The sequence below is a fragment of the Zootoca vivipara genome, chromosome 1, assembly GCF_965207765.1.
Source record: "Zootoca vivipara chromosome 1, rZooViv2.hap1.1, whole genome shotgun sequence".
NCBI classification, from domain to species: Eukaryota; Metazoa; Chordata; class Lepidosauria; order Squamata; family Lacertidae; genus Zootoca; species Zootoca vivipara.
Window position 1 is genome coordinate 125041732 of NC_142582.1, and position 24740 is coordinate 125066471.

A 24740-nucleotide genomic window follows, 5' to 3' on the forward strand; every position below is an offset into this window, starting at 1 on the left:
GCGGGCCGAGGGGAAGCGTTCGGCTCCAGCCGGCCTGCCGGTCTCCTCTCGACGCCCCGCGGCCTAGGCCCTCCCGCGGAGTTTCGCAGGGCCTCTCGCCTCAAGGCAGGGCTGTGGGAAGCCTATGGGGCCCCTCATTCTGCTTATGGACTACGACTCCCATCAGCCCCGCCAGCGCGACCTGGTAGCAGGGGCTGACGGGAGATGGAGTCCAGGAGCTGCCTGAGGGTCGCTGGTTCGGCTTCCCCGGGGTAAGGGCCGGCATGCTGAAGGGAGGATTTGTTTGCTGGTTAGATTTTGGGTTCTTGCTAAGCAGATCTAGCTAGTGGCTTGTCGTTTTGGGGAGGAGCTCTGTATTGGCTGTTTTAACTTGCCCCGCGTTTCACAGAAGAAAAGGAGAGGGGGGGCCAACCCAATTAACTTTCAGTTTAATTTTATCCCCCAGGGTCAAAGTGTTGTGGGCTGCTAGGCCACACAAACACAAAAGTTGTGCTGTGTTGTGGGGGTGTTGTCACATTGCAGCTTGCAGGTGTCCGAAGAAACCGCCTTCTCAGGCTTACAATGGGGAAGACACAGCACTAAAGGAAAAAAAGGAGTGGGAGGGAGAAGGTGGAAAAGCAAATGAGCAGGTGGAATGAGCCAAAACCTGCTGGTCTTTCAGCAGAGCCAGAGCTGACAAAGAAAGTCCTCTTTCCCACTCCCATAGTTTGATGAATTGTGGTGGGAGGCTGATAGTAAGTGTGTATATTCCTCATGTTGTTGTTGTTTAGTCGTGTCCGACTCTTCGTGTCCCCATGGACCAGAGCACACCAGGCACTCCTGTCTTCCACTGCCTCCCGCAGTTTGGTCAGACTCATGTTCATAGCTTCTCGTCCTCTGTCGTCCCCTTCTCCTTGTGCCCTCCATCTTTCCCAACATCAGGGTCTTTTCCAGGGAGTCTTCTCTGGAAAGTATTGGAGCCTCAGCTTCAGGATCTGTCCTTCCAGTGAGCACTCGGGGCTGATTTCCTTCAGAATGGATAGGTTTGATCTTCTTGCAGTCCATGGGACTCAAAAGAGTCTCCTCCAGCACCATAATTCAAAAGCATCAATTCTTCAGCGATCAGCCTTCTTTATGGTCCAGCTCTCCTCATATGTATGTCAAATTTGACATACGTTAAGGGCTTCCTAACTCTTAAAGTGTGGGGCTTACTTCCTTCTTGAGCTAGAATTTCACCCCCAATCGGTGACCTTCCCAGAGAGGAGTCTGGATTGCTGCTGTGGAAAATGAAGGTGTGGGGAGTGTTGCACTAGAAAGACAGGCCTTCGTTTGGGTTGCTGATTTCATTCACAGCATGGAATACTCCATGATATCTGAAAAATAAAGAGCCCCTGAGCATGAAGAGTATATTTTCCTCACCACTGAATAAACAAAGCCTCTGCAAAGATAGAAAGATTAAGAAACAATGCTCGTTTGTGTTGATTTTCTTCCTAGTTATGTGTACCGTAGTTATGTGTACCTAAGTACAGAAAGCAGCATGTGAAATGGGAGTGTTTTTCCAGGAGACCTAGGGCCACTTAGAAGCTGCATCCCCACCTTTCCAAGAAGAGCATCATGTCAAGGGGAAGATAAGGCTGGTCCCATCCACCAGGTAAGGAGCAGCTGCTCCCCCAACCTTGCCAAAAATGAACATTCCACTTCTGCCTGTTCTTACACTGGAGAGCTGAAGGGAACCATATTCCTGCCTCATCCATCAGGCAAAGGACTAAGGGGTCCTGGGCTGTGTTCCTGCCATGAGTTGCAAGGTATAAACCTTCTAAGCAAATAAGCAATAGATCAAGCTACGGAGAGAAGAAAAACCGTCTTGTAGGATCAATCTTGTTTTACATGAAGCAGATGGCTCGGCACTTAGCTGAAATGCCTCAAGGTTCGTACTGGAAATTCCATCACAACAAATCAGTCCTAAAGTACTCTCAACTAATTATTGTTCACTTGGGTCACTTGGTCTAGCATTTTCCTAAGTGCAAATTGCCCATCTTTCCTCAAACACTCTTTAATTAACCCTCCCCCCCCAACAGACAGACACACACACACACACACATACATGTGCTGGAAGAGTGCTTAAGAATACAAAACATTGAAGAAAATGTGTTCATGCACATTTAAGGCTAAATTAAACCAAATGTTAAATTACAAAATATTGGAACTGAAAAGGATGGGGGACATCTAGTTCAAAAACCCCGCCCCAATGCCTGATGCAACTTAAATACGTGAAGCAGTTTAAAAATAATTATTATTTCCTTCTGCCCCATTTAATGATGGAAATCCCACCCATAGTTGCTATTTGCACCTACAACAGCATCCTTTTTGGACAAATAGCTTGGCGGGGCAGGGGCAGTAAAATGATTTGATCCCCCACTTTCACCCTTTCACCACAGTCCTGACTGGGAGATCCATATGGCAGCTTTAAAAAATAATAATAATTCATGTAACATAATTGGAATAACAAGTCTCTCTCTAACTATAATGCAATTTCCATGATAGTCACTGCTTGACAAAATAGTTAACTGAGATCAGCATAAGGTGCCGTCGTGAAAATAGATGGCACGAAACCAATGCTGATCCCCCTCTCCAACTCACTAGTTGTTCACCTGTTTGCATAAAGTACTTTTTCTCCCACACTTTCTTGTTTTCTGCTTTCATCTTCAGGAGCTATGCCTAACCTAGAAGCATTCCCCACTTTCCAGCGTGCTATGAAGTATCCAGAAGTAGCACTAAAAGCCTTAGTTTTCTATGGATGAGTGCATAGAAACTTAGGGTAATTTTCTAATATTTATGTTATTTGCAAATTTAAAACTTGAAGGGGGGGGGACAACCCACAGACAGCCAATCAGCTAATCCTGTATCACATTTCCTTCAACAACAACAATAAAATTTATTTGTACTCTCCGGAGCCGGGCTCAGAGCGGCTAACAACATATAAATAACACAGTATACATAAAAACAGGCATCAATTAATTAAAATGCATCTTAAAAATTAATTCAGACAAATTAAAATCTGGACAAAGAGCAGTTATCAGGTTAAGATTGAGAGTGGTTAATACTTGCCAGGACCAACTGTTTTCACTGATCATATAAAAGCACCTGTGAACAGGCTGGGAAACCTCCTTCATGCTTGTTCTTATACAAAGGAAAATAGGTGAGTCTGCACTCTGGCCAAAGGCCTGACGGAACAGCTCTGTCTTGCAGGCCCTGTGGAAAGATGTCAAGTCTGGGTTGCCTCCAGGCTATCCCTAGTTTCCAGGAGAGTTTCAAGTTCATACTGGAACTTTAGATTTGTGCAATTAAAGCGGATTTAATTTATTTGATTCTGTTTATTGAATTTATATCCCACCTTTGCTCCTAAAGAATTAAAGTACTTTGTTGTCCTTGTGCAACTATTCCACTTTTTATGATATTTTTTTCAAAAAAACTGATTTTTATTTTTATTTTTTTTGCAGTTAGGAAAGTGACAGGAAAATGCATTGAAAATATTGGGATGAACGAACAATTAATGGGAACATATGTTAACACCCTAAAAGCAAATCAGGATGAATGCTCATTGTCATGTAACCACCCCATAAACAAACAAATAAAGAACAGAGATAAACTAACAACTACGTCGGTTTTGTGCAAGCAAATTGGAATGAATGCTGAATAAACAGGACATCTGGAGGGACCCAACATGCTGCACTTTGCTCTGCTTTTTAGCTAACTGGCTAAATTCTCAACTTTTCTGAGTATTATAGTGGAAGAAAAATCTGGAGATATAGTCTTCACTGTAAAGAGAACATTTCTGCCTTAAGTACAGTAAATTCCCTTTGACGAAACATCAGCTAATGCTCCTGCTCTCAGCCTAACAATGGTATAAAGCAGCCAGCAGAGGGAGCCAAAACCCTATTTCTGCTCTCCTCTTGTTCCCTAAATTAATAACCTTTATATAATTAAAGGTTTCTGTGAGCCCAGAGCATTTCCTCACGGAGGTAGTTGGACTATTCTGTCTCTCTATGATGTGCCAGTCTTCTGTTTACCTCCATCCTCTCAGAATCTTTTGGAAGCGGGCTATTCTGTCCAGTCTGTAGCTCAGGGGTCAGCAAACTTTTTCAGACAGCCCACTGTCCCTCAGATCTTGTGGGGGGCTGGACTATATTTTTTTTGGGGGGGGGGACGAATTCCTGTCCCACAAATAATCCAGAGATGCATTTTAAATAAAAGGACACATTCTACTCATGTAAAAACATGCTGATTCCCGGACCGTCCGCAGGCTGGATTTAGAAGGCAATTGGGCTGCATCCTGTTGCCTACCCATGGTCTAGCTCAGACATGTCCAAAGTCCGTTTCGGGGGCCTAATCCTGCAGTCCCCCCCCCCGGGGTAAAATCCTTTTTAAAAAGCCCAACAACTTTGGTCGGCCCTTTTGTTCGACCCTCACGCATGTTCTCTTCATCAAATCTGGCCCTCTTTGAAAAAAGTTTGGACACCCGTGCTCTAGCTCAGGTATACCAGCATTCTGAAGAGGCTGCCTTTTTTTATTATTATTTTATTATTTATATCCCGCCCATCTGGCTGGGTTTCCCCCGCCACTCTAGGCGGCTTCCAACAATTACCAAAATACATTAAAATATCACAGATTAAAAACTTCCCTAACGTGTGCTGCCTTTAGGTGCTTTCTAAATGTCAGGTAGTTGTTCATCTCCCTGACCTCCGATGGAAGGGCGTTCCACTACCACCTGTTGTGTCCCTGCTCTGAGCATTTATCCTTCCAGTTCGGTGGCAGGCCCAGAACTCACTCATGTTGGCCTTCTCTGAGGGTGGGTGGTTCTTGATTGCAAATTTACTGCGCATGCAGAAGGTCCCACATTCAATCATTCCTTTGCATTTTGAGTTCAAGAGAATCGGGTGGAAGGTTAGTGGGGGGGGGGGATGGACTCCACTTGACCCTGAAGAGCTGCTGTCAGTCAGAGTAAGCAATGCTAGTCAAGAAGGACAGTAGTCAGTCTGACCTGGTATGAAGAGACTTTTTGCGCCAGACTAGATTTGATGGCAGCAAATCTATCCGTTTACACAGATTGAGAGAGGGAGGTGTGGCAATCCGTTTTTAACTTGCAAATTGGATGCACACATCAGAAGTTAAGGACCTTCCTCTCATCCACAGTTTGTCCACCCAAACACACCTCAACCTGCAAGAGATAAATGCCCAAATAGGGCTTTAGTATGGCTATATAATTATAGAGCATTACTCCAGTTTTTAGAAGAAAAGAAACTCCACAATCAGAAATCTGGGAAATACTGGGGCAGGGAATGTCTGGTATGTTTTGATGAATCAGAGGGGCCTCCTTGTATGTTTAGGATTCCAGCTCTCATCCGAAGATAAATGACAATGTCTGGCATCCTTGCCTCGGTCCGGATTGCAAAAATGTAGCAAAGCTCCACAAAAGAGGTGTTTTTCTAGGCTTACATTGTGTGCAAGAGCTGAAAAAGGAGGGATAATTTCTAAAATTGTTTTCTTTATCAGGGCTGCAGTCCTGTGAATTCAAATTCAGAAGTAATCCTTCGTCTGATAGGACTTAATCCCAGACCCCGGCAAGTGTGAACAGTATTGCTGCCGCAAGATTCATTCCGATACAGCAACCTTTGACAACCTGGTGTGCTTCAAACGTTTTGGACTAAAGTTCCCATCACCCCCAGCCTGTCGGTTACTTCAGCATCTATAATTATTTCTACTGCTGCTACTCCTAGTTCTGTTGTTGCTGCTGTTGCAGCTACTACTGCATGAAGTTTATTTAGCACCAATTCTGAGAGAATCATAGAATTGTAGAACTGGAAGGGACCCAAAGTGTCATCTAGTCCAAACCCCTGCAATGGGGGGGGGGGGGACCTAAAAGGTTGTGAAGATTGAGAAAGTTGAGCAACCAATCAAAATGGCAGTTTTCATAGTAGCATATCATGTTTAATCCGTTTGATTGATCGGTTAAAACACATTGATGTCTTCAGTTGATTGCACACAAGATGGTTCACTTATGAAAAATACTTTTAATAAATACTTTTAAAATTGCAAGAAAGAACCTAAGAGCGTGCTGGGTCATACCAATGGCCCATCTGTTCCAGCATCCTGTCCTCACAGTGGCCAATCATAGAATCATACAGTTGGAAGGGGCCACGAGGGTCATCTAGTCCAACCCCCTGCAACACAAGAATATTTTGCCCCACATGGAGCTCAAACCCACAACCCTGAAATTAAGAGTCTCATGCTCGGCCACCTGAGCTGTGTCCACGAGAAGCCTATAAGCAGAACCTGAGCACAAGAGCTTTCTCCTGCCCTGTGGTTTCCAGCAACTGGTATCTAGAACCATTGCTGCCTTGACTGTGGAGACAGAGCACAGTCATTGTGGCTAGTAGGCAAAACTACAAGAGGCACTCACAGCTGCATGAGAGGATGCCTCTTCTAAAATAATGCCTGTTGCAACATATTCATGTGTCATCTAAAAATGAGGAGCGCGTGCTTTTCTCTCTCTCTCTCTTTCACAGGACTCTTCTCATATGAGAACATTATTCTTTTCTTGTTCTAAGCTCTGTGTTGTACCGTAATTACAACCCAATGCCTTTCCTTAATGCTGTGCCATCTGCTGAAGCGAACAGAAGAAGGTATTGCAGACCTGCACTGCACTCTGGGTTCCGCCGACGCCTGTGTCGGCATGCCACTTCTCAACTTTTGCCTGCAAAACGTCGCCCGCCAAAATGTTGAAAAGAAACAAGAAGAGGATGTGACAGGTTGTGTAGTTTAATGGGGAAGCACCAAAGCAAACCAACAAGGACCTAACAAACGAGGCAGAGTCAGGACCAGGGGGGGAAATAAAGTACTTATTCACACAGCAGATTGTTAACCTATGGAACTCACTTCCATAGGAGGCAGTGACAAACCACCAAGTTAGATGGCTTTAAAAGAGTGGATAAATCCAAGGCTCTCATCTGGTTGACCATTGTGGCTACAGGATGCTGAACTAGATGGAGCTTGAAGTGGCTTCTTTCAGTCTGAAACATTTGGAGGGAACCAGGTCGGGAAAGGCTGGCAGAGTCTTGTCGAAAGGGGGTGGGACGACACTCAAATCAGATCAGAATATGTGCGAGTGCAACTTTGACAGCAAACTCCAAAGCACAGCGGTGAAGTGTTTTGCTAAACATGTCCTTCGTCCTTGCAGCTAACAGGAAGCTGGCAAATTTTAACTTCACCACCCTTCCTGGTGCGGAATGACTTATGTGCCTTTCCCTACAACATTTGTGCAAGCCCAGGCCATGGGCAGTGTTGGAAAGGCAGCTCCAAATCCCTCGAGAAGGATTAGCGTGTACCAGGCCAACCTTGGCGTGCTGTTTATCAAGATTCCCCAGCTGAGCTGAAGGTTTGCTGAATGACAAGAGAGGTTCTTTTATACTATCTCCAGAGATGTGTAGCTTTAGCTCCCAAGGCAGGCGTGTCGTGCTTGTGGAGGCACGCAACTTGCTGAGGTCTGGTTCCATATGAGGGTGAATCATCTTTCCAAGAGGGGAAAGTGAGTCAGGAGGAAAGCTCTCTTTGTACTGGCTTATTACATGCCAGTCCCCCCTGCTGTTTTGCCCGGGAGTCAGGGAGAAATATCCACTCTTGCTAATGACATGTTGCAGCTGGGAATAATAAAAAGTGTGGGTCATTATTCCAGCCCCACCCAGCCTTTCCATTGTGTGCTGTTGTGCATCCAAATGTTGATTAGTTTAGAGCAAACTGGCAGGTCCTAGGGTTTCTAAGTTGTTGTTCTTTTTTTTAAAAAAAGCAAGGTGTCCACATTCTCATTATGGGTCTTTGCACATGTGCATGTACATTATTTCCAACAACACTTAATTTAAAGCACACGTTCCTAGTGATACAAATCTTGGGAGTGCTTCCAAGGATGAGCTTAATATGGTAAACATATCACAAATGGGACATTTCTCACGTTTCCGCCCAAAAGGTAAATCTGGATCCAATTATTGGGGGTGGGGAAAATATGGGCTGGGGTTTTGAAGCCAAAATGTCACATGGACCATGCAAAAAAATTGCACACAGGAGCCATTCTGGAAATTAGAACCAAAGGTCAATCCCTCCCCATCTCTGGTGCAGGGCAGAAATATAGGGTGGTCAGCTGCAAAAGAAGCTGGGGCTCTTGCACCTTTAATAGGTCTGCAGAAGAGGGAAGTTCATCAGAAGTACCTTGTCGTGCAGTGCAAGGGCATGTATGAACTGGCCTAAAAAGAGGCTCTTTTCCTGCTTTCTAACCCATGCTAAGAGATCTCTGAATGTTCCTTTGATGGAACAGACTCATATAGCACTGTTTCTCAGCAAGATGTCTTGCACCCAGCCCTGACTTTATGGGGACCAAACTGGCTTTAAGGCAAGCACTTCCACTGCAATGCAAGCACTCCCACTCTTGTCTGTGGGCTGGCTGTATCCAGATCAATCCATGGAGGGTATAGAGACACTGGAAGCAGTGGGAAGCTGTAGCCTAAAGAGCAGTAGGTCCTGTTTGGTTGACCCTGCAAAGGCAGAATGCCAGGCTCTTAGTATTTACAAGGCCCTAGCCAATTTAGAGCCTTCATGTTGCTTGCCAGTCGCAGGGGCCACTGTTCCATAGGGATGGAGCAGGTACTGAAGGTAATGTCTGAGACTGCCGAATCACCACCCACAACAGGCCACCAGCAGAGGATGTGAGCAAGCACAGTGCACTAGGCCTGTGCAGCAGGAACTTCCAGTTGATGCACCAAAACCGAAGGGGGGGCTCTGCAGTGAGGATGTGGGAAAAAGCCTTCTCCACCTTTACGAATTCCCATTTTTGGAAACCAACCTGTTCCACCAGGCCTTTGGAGGTGTTTAATACCTGAAAGCGTACTGTGCCTAGTTTAAAAAAACCTCTTTACTCTGGTTTTAACGCAGACAGTTTTAACTTGCTTTAATGGTCTTTTTTCTTTTTCTTTTTTAACGCACCAAATATTGTCCTGGGAGCTTGGCAAAGTGGAAAGTGTAGCCTGGCTTTGCTATACTCTCCCTGCAGGCTGGAGTACACAAGGGATACAATTCAAACGGCAAACATTTCAAAACGTTTCGGCAAACGTTTCCAAAGAGTTTAATTAAACGAACAAAAATTATCCCTGATGGCTATCGTATGCTGCTAGTGATTCTCAACGTAATCTGCTTCGGTGGTAGCCCTTGAAGCCGGCAGAGACGAGAGGCTTGCGCTGGTCTGAGGGACCTTCGGGGAGACATTCAGCTCCTGGGAAACAGCTGGAGAGATGCTTGTCCCCGATCTTGCGCTTTCGTCGTCATCCTCATTCTCACCATCCTGCATCCCGATAGGCTGAAGCGTATGAGGGATAAATCTGTGTCGTGGGCATCCAATGATGCCAATCCTGCCAGAGAAAAAGAGTGCAGCCAGGTTGTTGAGTGGATGCCCACCTATTACACCTGAGCTAAGGGAACTGCACTGGCTGAGCTAGAGCGTAGGGGTTATACTCCACCACTTAACACCATGGCTAAGTGTTTTGGGTGCCAAGGTCCAAATGCCCATTTCGGCTAGGAAGCTCACCATGTGACCTTGTAGCAATCATCACCTCACAAGGCCAAACTAGGCAATACCTGAGCTCCGTATCTGTGCCCTGAAATGCAAGTTTGTTTTTTTTAAAACAGTTTTCATTTAAAATAATAATTAGAGCACTGCACAGCTAAGGTCTAGTTTGGCCCTCGGTTCTGCCTCGCGGGCTAATTCTGAGAATAGAATGGGTGCCTGGAGAACCAGGTAGGCTGCCCTGCGCTCCTTGGAGAACGGGCAGGATAAGAAACAAAGAGATAAAAGATGGGAGCTGGAGACCCCTTCTCCCGATTTTCTGCTTTTGGGGTGAAGCAGACGGAATTGTTGCCAGGTGGAAGAAACAGACAGGATGCATGTCACCAAAACCAACGTAGTCCATTGGCCTGAATGTGTTGGCATCCATCTGTCTCGGGAGAGAATGGAGGAGTGTGCCTTTTGGTGTGAGGTCAAGCCGTTCTTATCAAAAAACTCAATGGTTAAGCACTCAATGGGTTCTATTCTGCTAGCTTTCCTCTCTTTTGCTCCAGCAGGGTCTTCAATGTCCTTTTGCTTTCCCCATGGCCATCACATGCACAAACAAGGCAGATGCACCCAATACATTTAGAGCATATTCAGATAGGCTCGAAACTATGAGTAACTCAGATATATTTGTGAGAGAGGCCACTGCTCCCTGTTAGATTTTGTGGTCACGCATTGCGTAGAAAAAGCCCTGCATTCCTTACTTGGGTTCTGGCACGACAGAGGAAAAGGCTGGCAGCTCTTCAGGAACGTAGGCTGGCTGACTTCTGCCAGCAGGGAGGTAATGGTCCTGGAAAAGGTACTGAGCGCTGTATTTAGGCAACGGCAGCAAGGTGCTAAGCACCGGCGATCGCTGGTCCATGATGCTTCGGATGGCTGGCTGCCTTCCATCGGTGCGCCTTTAAGAAATAGTTTAAAAAATGAAATTAAAAAATGAATAAGGGAGAGGTGTTCAAGTAAGGGTGGAGTCATCCAGGGCACCTCCTGACCGACAGCATTTTGCAGGCTTTGGGGTGCAGAATTCAATCACATACTGGAAATTTAGATTTGCAGAATTAAAGTGGATTAAAGTGCTCTATTGCCTCAGGGAAACAAGTCTACTAAAAAATATGGATTTTTTTGCAATTAGGAAAGTGACAAGGAAATGCATTGAAAAAACATGGGATGAATGAATGGCCAACGGGAAAGTATATGAATGCATGAGATACAATACGGTAGCCGTCTTCAAATATCTCAAGGGCTGTCATAGAAGATGGAGTAAGCTTGTTTCCTCCTGCTCTGAAGGGTAGGACTTGACCCAATGAATTCAAGTTACAAGAAAGGAGATTCCGACTAAACACCAGGAAGAACATTCTGATGGGAAGAGCTGTGCAACAGTGGAACGGTCTCCTTCGGGAGGTTGTGGACCCTCCTTGCTTGGAGGTGTATAAGCAGAAGTTGGACACACATCTGCCATGGATGCTTTAGTTGAGATTCCTGCATTGCAGGGGGCTGGGCTAGAGGACCCTTGCGGTCCCTTCCAACTCTACAATTCTACGATTCTATGATCCTCAGGCACTTTTTTTTTTTTTGCCTGGCTGGAAGTGCCCTACAACTACAACAATGCCTCTTGTTCACCTGGATGGAGACAATACGTGCAGAAAATTCTGACTTTTGTATGGTTGGAATGCAACCTACTGCAGGCTCCAGCGACTTCTGGCACATGGCCTTGGCAGGACTTTGGGCTAAAAAAAATGTCCCCCACACCTGATATAAATATCTGCAATGCATCCAATGACAGGGGTGGGGGAGGGGAGGGGAGGAGAGAAGAGAGAAGATGAGGCCATACTTGCGATAGCGGAAAATGACCTTCTTCACCTCCTTGGTCACATCTGTTTTCAACTCCTTGGGTTTAGCTGTCTCTCTCAGAGCAGGATTGAATATGTTCGAGCGGAGCAGCCGGCCAACTTCCTGCTGGATTTCCTTGAGGTTCTTCTGTCTGAATGTCACAAAAGCCACGTAGGAAGAGAAGTTGTACAAGCACTAAATGCAATAAAAATAAAAATAAAAATGGAGGTGATCTACTCAGACACTATTGTTGCAGCTTACCTTAAAGATGAGACAACCCTTAGCTGCTCTGCTCCTCCAGGCAACCGCTCTTACCTCAAAAAATTCCCTGTCTTTCCGTGATGTTGATATTTTCCTCCTAAAATGTGGAAGAGAAGAATAAATCCACAGACAGCAACAGAGAAAGTACTCCATAAACATCTTCCTAAATGAAAGGGAGTTTCCTCGACATTCTGTCACAGTCTAGCATGACTAAGAAACAGAATCAAGACCAAACGCTGGCAGGTAAAATTCATTCCCGTACCCCAATGAAACTACCAAGATCATGGCTTTTGGAAGTGGGGGCTCCCAGTCTGCAGTTTCCTCTTGCCAAAAAGATAGGGGGCCCACAAATGAAGTTTCTGACCACCTGTTGAATGCATTCATCCTGATTTGTTTGCAGGGACGTTAGACAATGTTGCATCAAAGCAAGCGTTATCTCATGATTCCCAGTGCATTTCCCCGCCACTTCTTTATTGCAAGAAAATACGATCTTTTGGGGAAGTGGGTTTGTTTGCTTTATTTCAGATATTTAAATAATACTTAATAGTCAGAATTTCTAAGTAGGGTAAATAAAATGGTTTGGGGGAAAGAAAAAAAACATCTAACCATACAGAGAATAAGAACAATTAAAAATCAACATAAAATCAGAACACTACCTTGAAATGCTGGCTGAAATAAGAAAGTTGTGGGACAACTAGTCTCATATAACTAGCATGCTTAACTCTAATTAATGCATGAAGGGGTTAATACAATAGAGTAAGCTGTCCTGCCAGGCTTATTTCCTTTACCTTGGGAGGAAATACCATAGGTAATCAAGCTTATTGTCCCCATCCCTCCCCCCTGTCTACCTGAGATGCTCAGCATGTGAAGAAGTTTGAGCTTGTTGCTCCAGCTCAGCCACATGGCTCTCACCAGCCATTCTTGAGTTCTTATACCGATAATCTGGGAACTCTTACCACTTAGTTACTGTCTTTGTTTCATGGTCTGAAGCCATGAATCCAACCTTTAGAGAGTTTGTAAGTAAACCAGTTTTTACTTTGTTGAACATGTGGTCTTTTCCTATGCTGGGGGGGTAGCGAGGGAATTTGGAAGCAATGTAGAAGGCGTACTAAGTATTTGCCCCAAACCTGGATCTTGGCATCCAGGAATTATTCAACATGGAGGGTCCTTGTCTAGTCTCAGTTGGGAGGGAATTTCAGCTTCAGCCCCCAACCCAGGCGACATGGTTTCTTGCAGTTACAAGCCATGCAAGCTGAGCCATGGGACATCACCAACAGAGACTCCTTTAGATCTCAGTGATCGGGCTGGGATGTAAGGGACTCACCAATCCTTACAATATCCTGGATCCAATTTGTTAAGGGCTTTATAAATTAATGCATGAACCTTGAACCTGGCATGGTGACATATGGGTGGCCTGTGCAAGCTCTTGAGCAATGCTCTTACATGGCTGTGGTCCTCCGATCCCATCAAGTCTAGTTGTAGCATTTTGCACCAGTCAGAACTCCAGGAGAGCCCCCTTTGCAATAGGAGGCAATTGTGCTTTAGCCCCATTCCATGGAAAGCTTCAGCTATAAATCAAACTGGTGTTAATGGCGGTGAAGCTGGCCAGGTTTGGGGTTTTTTTTTTTTTAGCTCCGTCAAGTTGGCACTCCCAAATCATTTGCCTCTTTTAGCTGCTCTCCCGGTCTCAAACCAAGAGCGTTTTCCTGGCGTATGGAAGATCTCTAAATTTGACTAAACACGTGTATTTCATATCCGCAGCTGCGAGAACAAAATGCAGATCCTTTCCTCCTCCCCCTTATGTAAATTTGCCCCAGAGGAAACTGGCAGCAATAAATATTACCTAACCCTGTCCCTGAGCCAGATATTCCTGGTTCCTTCCTCATTGTGTGAGGCACTAACAAAGTAAAAGGGGAAGGAAATCTACAAAAGCCTTTTAAAAAATGGCAAGGTCCTCTGCAAATACCATCTAAGGGCCCCTCTGCAACATCACCTCTGCCTTGTTCCAAGATTTTCACCGCACTTTGGCTCTGCACACACAAAGATTGTGAATCACACAAGTGGGTGGGGGGCAGGATGAGACCCTCCAGAAAAGAGTAGAGCAGGCATCCCCAAACTGCGGCCCTCCAGATGTTTTGGCCTACAACTCCCATGATTCCTAGCTAAGAGGACCAGTGGTCAGGGATGATGGGAATTGTAGTCCAAAACATCTGGAGGGCCGAAGTCTGGGGTGTCTGGAGTAGAGTGTGCTTGTGTGCATTTCCCCCCTCTAGGGCTGAAGCTGAATTTCTCTCTCCGGGCCCTTTTATCCTTGGAGAGAAAGTTGAGCTTCTGTGAAATGTTGTTTTGGGGGACGGTGTTGCCTTTTTGTGACAAGAGATGTCTCTGAAGATTACAGATGTGCTCTTAGGCCCCAAAGGGCTGATGACCCCACGTCAGTTTAACTAAGGAGCCCTTCAGGGTCCGTTTCGGGGGGCCTAATCTGGCCCACCGGTCAGTTTAATCTGGCCCCTGTGGCAGTTCATCTCCTGGGGTAAAATCCTTAAGCGAGAGCTGGACCATAAAGTAGGCTGATCGCCAAAGAATTGATGCTTTTGAATTATGGTGCTGGAGGAGACTCTTGAGAGTCCCATGGACTGCAAGAAGATCAAACCTATCCATTCTGAAGGAAATCAGCCCTGAGTGCTCACTGGGAGGACAGATCCTGAAGCTGAGGCTCCAATACTTTGGCCACCTCATGAGAAGAGAAGACTCCCTGGAAAAGACCCTGATGTTGGGAAAGATTGAGGGCACTAGGAGAAGGGGACGACAGAGGACGAGATGGTTGGACAGTGTTCTCGAAGCTACGAACATGAGTTTGACCAAACTGCGGGAGGCAGTGCAAGACAGGAGTGCCTGGCGTGCTCCGGTCCATGGGGTCACAAAGAGTCGGACACGACTAAACAACTAAACAACAACAACAAAATCCTTTTAAAAAGCTCAACAACTTTGGTCGGTCCTCACACATGTTTACTTCATCAAATCTGGCCCTCTTTGGAAAAAAATTGGGCCCCCCTGCTTTAGGCTTAACCTTCCTAAACTGGGGGCGCCCAACTCTGGACTAAAACTCCCATCAACCCCAGCCAGGATAGGCCGCTCTAAATTTTATTCATTTATTTTGTTAAATTTATATACTGCCCTTCACCGTAAGATCACAAGGTGGTTCACAATATATAAACACAAAAATATGTAACATAATAACAAAACAAAACAATACCCTCCCCCCCTTAAAAGACCACAGATTGTTTAATTAATCAAAGGCCTGGTTATAGAGGAAAGGTTTCGTAACGAAGGCGCCAAGCGAGCTCTCCTGGGTGGAGCAGTCCCCAACTGGGAAGCCAGGGCAGAAAAGACCCCTTTCTCATGTTGCCACCCTCAGGATTGGCTCTAGCAGTCAGCAGCTACGGACCTTCCGCACAAATACGGTTCCTGATATTTCACATTTTCAGACATGTGCTAAAGTTCTCTACGCCAGGGATTCCAAAGCTCCCTTCAGGTGGCCTGAAAAAGGTTTGTGAAACAGTTGGGCATCTCTATGCTCGCCCCTGCACTTTCTTTATTTCCTTCTTTTCTTGACAGTGGAATTCAAGGCCCTTTTGACCAGGGGCAGATAAGGATCTTCATAATATGGTGCTGTCTACTAATATTCCTTAAAAAATAACCACCAGGTAATCACCCTTTTCTCAGCCTCCTGGCTGCCAGTTGCTTTCTGGGCGCTGTTCAAGATGCTGAAAAATCCCAAGTCATTTGGCTATTCCCGACATGAAAAAATGCAGCAATGGGGGGGAAATACAGCTCTGAATTTCTGCCCAACGTGCAAGTATCTAAGGTTCAGAACCCAAAAGTGGCACCCTGTATTTATTTTCACTCTATCCCTGCAGCTGAATCGTGGGGGTGTTTGCAATACTTGGAATTCTGAGCCAGGCTTTCTGGTTGGGTCACTGAACAATTTTGTCTTGCTGACTCTTGCATGCACAGCATTTTTGGGCTGGGCCACTGACTGTACTCAGCCTGCAATTAACCACGGGGTTGGTGAGGCTCACCCTGCCGAATCGGCAAGAAGAGGGAGGATAACTCCCTGTGCCGCAAGCGACGAGGGTGGCTGACAGGACGCTGCTGAACCTGCAGCTGTGCAGCACCTGCGGGTGGGCAAGGCGCCACCCAAGATCGCACAGATTTTGCTGCTGCAGAAGCAGAAGGCAGGGGCTCTCCTGTGTCTCAGGTGTGTTTTCAGCCCAGCTGCCTTGTGTCAACTGGCTGCAGGTGCAACGAACTGAACCCAGGACATGAAGCCTTCTGGCGTTTGTTTGTTTCCTTGTTTGTTTCCTTGTTTGTTTTAATTTCAACCTTTATAATACAAAAAACTTAAAAAATACATACAATATGAAACATTACATTTCAGACACTACAAATTATAAATATACAAAAGTATATAGAAAAAGAAGAAAAAGAAAAGAAATAGAAAAGGAGATAGAAGATGGTTTTATTTACAATTTAAAAAGAACCTTCCGACTATACCCGTTGTACTATTTTGAAATTAATTTTTTTTACACAGTTTCCTGAAAATATTTTTCTCCTTTCTGATTCTAGTTTCCTCCAATATTACCTTATGTTACAAGAACTCATTCAATGTCCGCCATAAAGCTTTTGTTATCACAGTAACCTTTGAGATATTATTTGATTACTATCCATTCTTTATTAACATCTTGTATCAAGTTTCCTCTCACTAACCCGGTTATCCTTGCTAGGTATTCTAACACAGGGGTGGCCAACTCCCAAGAGACTGTGATCTACTCACAGAGTTAAAAACTGGCAGTGATCTACCCCCTTTTGGGGGGGTTCGGGTCAAAGTTGTTGAGTTTTTTCAGGGAGGAGGTAAAATGTTGAGCTTTTTTAGGGGAGCCACAGTTGTACACCTTCTTTGCGGGGAGCCAATGATCTACCTTTAAAGCCCTAAACGGCCTCGGTCCGGTATACCTGAAGGAGCGTCTCCACCCCCATCGTTCTGCCCGGACACTAAGGTCCAGCTCCGAGGGCCTTCTGGCGGTTCCCTCACTACGAGAAGCCAAGTTACAGGGAACCAGGCAGAGGGCCTTCTCGGTAGTGGCACCCACCCTGTGGAATGCCCTCCCACTAGAGGTCAAAGAGAACAACAATTACCAGACCTTTAGAAGGCATCTCAAGGCAGCCCTGTTTAGGGAAGCTTTTAATGTTTGATGGATTTCTGTATTTTAATGTTTGATGGATTTCTGTATTTTAGAATTTCTGTTTTGTTGGAAGCCGCCCAGAGTGGCTGGGGGAACCCGGCCAGATGGGCGGGGTATAAATAATAAATTATTATTATTATTACTACCAGTGAGTTACTGCAGACATCCAGTGATCTACCGGTAGATCACGATCTACCTGTTGGACATGCCTGTTCTAACAGTTTGGTCTGCCATTCGATTTTTGAGGGAATGATTTCGCTTTTCCAATTTTTCGCAATTAGAATCCTGGCAGCAGTTGTGGCATACATGGATAGTGATCTAACCTTCTTCTTGATTTCTGTTGTCATGATTCCTAATAAGAAAGCCTCCGGTCTTTTAGTGAAGGGGAGCTTGAACATCTTTTAAAACTCATTATAAATGAGTTAATAAATGAGGACATGACGCCTTCTGATACATGAACTCTACCGCTGAAGTAGCCTCCTCTCCCCGACAGCGACTTTAAACTGGTCACACAGAAAAACTACCCTTGCTACAGCAGCAACAACAACAACCCCTTCTTATATAACTTCTGATACGAAAAGGTGCGCCTAAACTGTTGCTATTTTCGGAGGCAATTCCATCGCAATCAAAGCCCAATGAGGTGCCCAACAAATCCAGCTCCCCAAAAGAAACCCCCCCCCAGAACTTTCGGCAATAAGTGATTGACAAACGCACTGGGAAGTGTAGGATCATTATGGCTTGGCACAACAACGTCATTGAAACTCCTCACAAACAAATCTGAACGAATGCACAATAAATAGGTGGGCATCGTCTAACTTCCCTGCATAATGTTTGCAAAAAAAATCAGAATGAATGTGCAACAAACAAGTTGCCTGGAAGTGGCCAGAGTCCAAGAGGCCTGTCCTCCCTTGCAGCTTGGCCCTCTCTTTAGTTTTCACAGTGTTCCTGAATCTTCACCTCTTGTCCACTTCCTGTTTCTGTCACCATGGCACTTCTCTCTCTCTTGCCTCTCGCTGCCCTTTTAAGCACCTGACCTGTCCCGCTGAACCCCAGAGCCGTTTCTTATTGTCCTTGATGCCTCTCACAAGCCTGCAAAGGGATGCTTCCTGGTTGGTCTCATTGCGGGGGGGGGGGGGACAAGCAAAAGTACATGCACATGCAGGAGAAGAAAGCTCAAAGTCAGGGCGTGTCCCTTGTTTTGGGTTTGCCACTTCAACACAACACAAGGCCAGAAAGAAAGAAACGTGGAGAGGGGAAAAAAGCTTTTTTAGGTGAGGTGAGGTGTTGAGTATCCTGTCCCCCACACAAAGGGAGTCCTTTGGCAGCCTAGGCAGCCCAGGGGGAGGGAACACAAATAATACCAAGGTGCCAAGCTGCTTTTAGGGATTGAAGGCACCCTTAAAAATAATGGGTGGTGCCTCAGGTTGGCAGGGTGGAGCAGGTGCTGCTGGGATCGTAGCACAAGGGTGCGGCAGGTGCTCTGCATGAAGAAGGTCCCAGGTTCAATCCCAGGTATATCAAGTTGAAAGGGCTCTAATTGTAGCAGGTGAGGTGGAGATCTCAGAGAGCCACGGCCAGTCAGAGTAGATAACAGGTGGGCATGATGGTCAAATGGATCTCCTTTGAGGCAGCTTCCTACGATCCGGAAGCCAGCGCTTCCTGCTTGGTTCCCCCTCTGTGCACAGCCAGCTCTGAGGCAGTACCGGTTGTCTGTAACCTTCCCAAACCTTGCATGGATCAAGGCAGCTGCAAGCCAGACGCCTCAATGAGCTCTGGGGTATTTTCTTGCTCCATGCAGCTCAGCAGATGAAACCCTCCAAGGTTTCAAGTGCCCAAGCCTCACTCAAATCCTAACCCTAGGACTTCAAATCACACTTCATAATGACCTTAACAGATTAGACAACTGGGCCAAAGCAAACAAGATGAATTTTAAGAAGGAGAAATGTAAAGTACTACACTTGGGCAAAAAAAATGAAAGGCACAAATACAGGATGGGAGACACCTGGCTTGAGAGCAGTACATGTGAAAAGGACCTAGGAGTCTTGGTAGACCACAAACTTGACATGAGTCAACAGTGTGATGCAGCAGCTAAAAAAGCCAATGCAATTCTGGGCTGCATCAATAGGAGTATAGCATCTAGATCTAGGGAAGTAATAGTACCCCTGTATTCTGCTCTGGTCAGACCTCACATGGAGTACTGTGTCCAGTTCTGGGCACCACAGTTCAAGAAGGATGCAGACAAGCTAGAACGTGTCCAGAAGAGGGCAACCAAAATGGTCAAAGGCCTGGAAACGATGCCTTACGAGGAACGGCTTAGGGAGCTGGGTATGTTTAGCCTGGAGAAGAGAAGGTTAAGGGGTGATATGATAGCCATGTTCAAATATATGAAAGGATGTCATATGGAGGACGGAGAAAGATTGTTTTCTGCTGCTCCAGAGAAGCGGACACGGAGCAATGGATTCAAACTTCAAGAAAGAAGATTCCACCTAAACATTAAGAAGAACTTCCTGACAGTAAGAGCTGTTCGACAGTGGAATTTGCTACCAAGGAGTGTGGTGGAGTCTCCTTCTTTGGAGGTCTTTAAGCAGAGGCTTGACAGGCATATGTAAAGAATGCTTTGATGGTGTTTCCTGCTTGGCAGGGGGTTGGACTGGATGGCCCTTGTGGTCTCTTCCAACTCTATGATTCTATGACTTGGGGTGGGGGGTGGGAAGCAAAACTCTTGATTCCACAGGAACACACTGATTCAGGAGAGATTGTAAAACATGGTACTCAGGGACTCTGTGTTCCTGCCAAGCCTGCTAACCCCAGCTAAGGCCTCGCTGGAATTCTTCCTGCAAGTTAATTTGGCTGAGTCCTGCTGCTTCACACTGGAATCATATCAGTAAAAGCTCATTCCTGGGCACTGTGCTCCCGGACAGCCTTCCCTTTCCAGGTGGTAGTCCGCACATCTTTAAGGGTGCTCGCCTAAAGCTGCCAAGACAACTTCTCATCTCTCCGTTCCGGCAGTCTCGTGGGCTTTCTGAAAAAGCACAGCCCAGCAGGCCCTTGCCAGCAGGTCATGTCCAGCTAAAGAGGAAGGCAAATCCCCATGGGGACTTTCACGCTGAATAAACGCGGCTTTGGTTCTGAACGCTGAGTATGAGCTTCCAGCCAACAACAAAACAGCCATGCAAGCTTTGGGGAGTGTAACCAATCTGAAAGAAAGCTGCCGTTGTTTGTTTCTTTTGCTCTGCGCCATCACGAAGCTCAAAAGAAAGGATGCCCGAGCTGGTGCAGGAGAAATAAACTCGACTCATAAACACGTCAAGGAAATGCAACCGGTGCTTTGCATGTCATTATAAGAGTTTGGGGCTTTTCCCTGCCCTTCCAAGCCACATACTGGAAGAAAGCCAGTGAGAGTGAGTGATTCAAAGCTGGCAAGGCTCAAGTATGCCATCTCTTCTCCCCAGTACCAGCCCTTCTTTCCAGTCCTCTTTCCTCCACCACCATTAGTGTTATTAGCTGCCTGGGGGCAGTGAGGGACCAGAAACCAGCTTTACCAGCTTCTCACAACACAAGAGAACCACTTGGTAATGCCTGCTGATCAAGCTGCTGTCAAAAGCAACAGAGGCCAGCTGAAGAGATTGGAACCCCGGGCTGGGGTCAAGAGAAGGGTGGCTAGAGAACATAAGAAGGGGGGCTCTCTAGGGCAGGCCTAAACAGAAGGCAAATATGTGGGGTAGCTTGCTGCGAGACTCCCAATTGTTTGGAACTCTTTTTTGCAACCCAAATCAGGCTGCAGAAACGAACAAAGCTAAGCAGGAATGGGGGGGGGGGGAAGAACTATGAGCTTAGGTCAAATCTCTTTGCTCAGAGGCACCCTGTTCCTTAATTTTAACTGTAAGCCATCTGTGAGAAGGGAAACTCTGGTCCTGAACCTCCGCTGCCTTGTGGGACATCTTCCCACAAGGAAGATGTATTCTGCTCCGGTCAGACCTCACCTGGAGTACTGTGTCCAGTTCTGGGCACCACAGTTCAAGAAGGATACTAACAAGCTGGAACGTGTCCAGAAGAGGGCAACCAAAATGGTCAAAGGCCTGGAAATGATGCCTTATGAGGAAAGGCTTAGGGAGCAGGGTATGTTTAGCCTGTAGAAGGGAAGGTTAAGGGGTGATATGATAGCCCTGTTCAAATATATAAAAGGATGTCATATAGAAGAGGGAGAAAGGTTGTTTTCTGCTGCTCCAGAGAAGCGGACACGGAGCAATGGATTCCAACTACAAGAAAGAAGATCTCACCTAAACATTAGGAAGAACTTCCTGACAGTAAGAGCTGTTCGACAGTGGAATTTGCTGCCAAGGAGTGTGGTGGTCTCCCCTTCTTTGGAGGTCTTTAAGCGGGGGCTTGACAGCTATCTGTCAGGAAGGCTTTGATGGTGTTTCCTGCTTGGCAGGGGGTTGGACTGGATGGCCCTTTTGGTCTCTTCCAACTCTATGATTCTATGATTCAGAAGTAAACCCTACACAAATCCAGAGTGAAGTCCCTAAGGCAATTGGATGGCACCTTCCGGCAACTCCTGCAGCCAAGCTGGTGCCAAACATCTTGCTCTGCTTTCCTTTGGACCACATCAGTGAGTCCGAGGGAGAAGTCTTGTCGTCTGGGCAGCTCAGGAACTTCAGACACACTGCCCAGGCTTGTGTCCTGGGGAGGTTACTTTAGTGCTGCTAACAAAGTGGTTTGACTTCACCTCTCGACACTCCATTGTCTCTTGAGAAAGACAGGTGCCCTTTATACCTGGTCCTTGTTGGTATAACTTCAGGTTCTTGCAAAGAGAACCTACAAAATTGATCCAGCAAGCCCGAATGCCCCTGCTCTAGAGCAACTGGTAAGACTGGCAGGCTTTTGTTTTGGAGCTGTCTTTATTGCCTTCTGAACAAAATTCTGGTGCGGTGCTTTTAACAGACCCTGAATCTGCAGCAAGCAGAAGGAGATTGTCTTTGTCTCCATCGCATGAAAAGCCTTGTTTGCTGAGTTCTGCGTAGAAAATATCTGCTAAACTCGCAAGAGCAGGCCACACTGGTTTTTCTTCCTGGAGAGGGCAACCTTAATGGGAGTGGAAGCAGTGCTGGGAAAGATGTGGTAGGGGCTGCTGTGTTTTCATGGGCTTCATAAGGTGGCAGTCACCGCAAAGGATTTGGCCCAAGGATTTAAAATAAATTTTTAAAAAGTACTTGCCCCTCCTCATGGTGTCCTGCTTCATACTGTGGCACACATCTCACTTCTTTGCGTGTTGAGACGTTCCAGAGGCACAGAGCTTATTCAAGTTTCATTTCCTTTGGAAGCAATTGCCAGAACTTCTGTCATGTAATGTTTGCCCTTCTTTACAAACATACGCACTGGGCAGAGATGAAGGCAAGTCCGCTGATCTCACATCAGATCTCCAGGTGAAATAGCCAGCAACCTAAATGCTAAGTCTCAGCTCTCTCTCTCTCCCCGAAATTACTCAAATTGCCAGAGGCAGCTAGGGATCATCCCTAGCTAGGAGTGTGGGAATAAAGGCATGCCCCCCCCAAGTATTTCCTAGCTATTCCGAAGAGTAAAAGTGCCTAAAAATTAGCTACCACGGAAGCACATCACCGGAATAGTGCAGTCTACTAACACACCATTGCCAAGCCCAAAACTCTCTGGCAAGGCAAGGCATTGCAATAAGGCAACCGACAGTGGTAGCCCTAATCACAGAAATCTGATAGCAAATATTATAATGAGTTTTGTTAAGTTGCAACAGCTATTTGCATGCCACCAAATCCTAAACACATTCACCCAGAGGCTATGACTGCTGATTTTAGTGACTCCTAAGAGAAAAGGAGGAGAATTTTAGCTTGCGATCCTAACTTGACGTCATTTTGGAACGTGTCCCACTGAGTTCATTGGGACCTTATGGCCCCAGTAATTTTTGCTTAAGACTGTACCCTTGCACAGATTCCCCGAGTGCAGGTTTACCCGGACATTATGCATCTTTACTTGAAAACAAGCCAAGCCTTCTACTGAGTTAGACCATTGGCTCATCTAGACCATAGAATCTTAGAATTGTCGAGTTGGAAGGGACCATGGCGATCATCTCATCCAATCCCCTGCAATGCAGGAATCTTTCACCCAACTTGAACCCATGACTCTACCCACGACTGGACTATCAGCATTTTCTACTCTAATTGGCAACTGTTCTCCAGGATTTTACAAGAGCCTTTCCCATGCCAGGAATGGAACTGGTGACATTTTGCATGCAAAGCAGGTGCTCTCCAGATGAGCCACAACCCTTCCCCACTGAACTCTGTGGAATTTGCTTCCTGGTGAAAACGCTAAGAATCAGGCAGCATGTCCCCCTTCAGCTTCCATAAAGGACTCTCAAAGGGCATTGGGTTTTGACAACCCACTCAGAAACCCAAGTTCCCCACTTCTTCTGTTTTATTCCCTAGACATCTGCTGCGAAGAACAGATGGCGTTACAGAAAAGCATTTCCTGGGCGCAGCCGTTTCCTTACTTTCCACAAGCCATGTGATGCTGTTCGGACATTCCCAGCCCGAGGATGAGGATGCAGTACAGCTTGGCCAGGTGCTTTTTGGTCACTGCTAGATTGATTTGGTTCTTCCGTATCTCTTTCCTTTCCAGGGCACTGGGCTTCCTGTTTAACAAAGAAGCAAGTCGTTTAAAAAAGCATTGCACAGAGCACTCTCCCACTCATGGTTAGACGATCAGGAACACTATGTCTGCACCGGGGAATTCTGACCCAAATAAAAGAAAGTAACAGAAAGATTAGATCATTAAATCATAGGGCTGGAGTCGCACGCCCTGGGATTGCCTAGCAAGACTCTGGTCAGGCAAGCAAGATTCACTATGCCTGGACTATCATTAGTAGATTAGGTGATACAACAGAACAGTAGAGTAATTGCAAATAAGGAGCAGGAAGAACCAAAGTGTTGTATGCTAGAATGTCTCCAGGTAGGTCAGGTGTGGCTAACCCAGGCATCCCCAAACTTCGGCCCTCCAGATGTTTTGGACTACAGTTCCCATCTTCCCTGACCACTGGTCCTTTTAGCTTGGGATCATGGGAGTTGTAGGCCAAAACATCTGGAGGGCCGCAGTTTGGGGGTGCCTAGGCTAACCTGTGATCTTCCAGAGGTTGTTGGCCTCCAGCACCCATCAGACTCAACCAGCAGAGCCAATAGCCAGGGATGATGGGAATCGTGGAGCAAATTTGTTTTCTCCTGCTCTGTTGGTAGGACTCGAATCAGTGGCTTCAAGTTACAAGAAAGGAGATTCCAACTAAACATCAGGAAGAACTTTCTGATGCCCGTGGGACGGTCTATCTCAGGAGGTTGTGGGCTCTCCTTCATTGGAAGTTTGAAAGCAGAGGTTGGATGGCCATCTGTCATGGATGCTTTGGCTGAGATTCCTGTATGGCAGGGGGCTGGGCTAGATGACCCTTGAGGTCCCTTCCAACTCTATGACTCTATGAATGTGATCCAACAACATCTTGGATGGCCACACCTTATTGGGCTCCCTCAAGGCTGGGGATCCTCTGTGGCAACTCAGATGTTGTTGAACCACATTCATAGAATCATGTCCCAACACCTAAAGAAGTATTGGTGGTGATCTAATCTAAATGATCTAGTTTAAGATCTCACCTGGGTCAGCACAACAGCACAAAACAAAACAGGTAGGTGTTGGGGAATAAGGCAGCTGCCAAGTCAAACAAGAAAGTTGGTTTGACTCATTTGTTTGACCTGTACTCTGGAAGC

At 46.1% G+C, this 24740-nt stretch overlaps 1 protein-coding gene and 1 long non-coding RNA gene across 4 annotated transcripts in view; one reads left to right on the forward strand and one right to left on the reverse strand.

Moving 5' to 3' along the window:
• The first annotated feature begins 170 nt into the window (after positions 1 to 170).
• LOC148687748 (uncharacterized) lies at positions 171 to 5665 on the forward strand. Its single transcript, XR_015950967.1, has 3 exons — positions 171 to 251; positions 1542 to 1630; positions 5533 to 5665. It is a non-coding gene; the product is annotated as an uncharacterized LOC148687748 (long non-coding RNA).
• Positions 5666 to 8947: 3282 nt separating this feature from the next.
• Positions 8948 to 24740, reverse strand: part of PPP1R36 (protein phosphatase 1 regulatory subunit 36) — a 68141-nt gene continuing 52348 nt past the window's right edge. For all 3 annotated transcript variants that reach the window (XM_035104627.3, XM_088673782.1, XM_035104637.3), the window contains 5 exons: positions 23483 to 23623; positions 11771 to 11813; positions 11457 to 11650; positions 10333 to 10527; positions 8948 to 9431 (listed from right to left, as the gene is read on the reverse strand). In XM_035104627.3, coding sequence (XP_034960518.2) covers positions 9194 to 9431; positions 10333 to 10527; positions 11457 to 11650; positions 11771 to 11813; positions 23483 to 23623 — 811 coding nt within the window. In that variant the 3' untranslated portion in view covers positions 8948 to 9193. The remainder of the gene's footprint in view (positions 9432 to 10332; positions 10528 to 11456; positions 11651 to 11770; positions 11814 to 23482; positions 23624 to 24740) is intronic.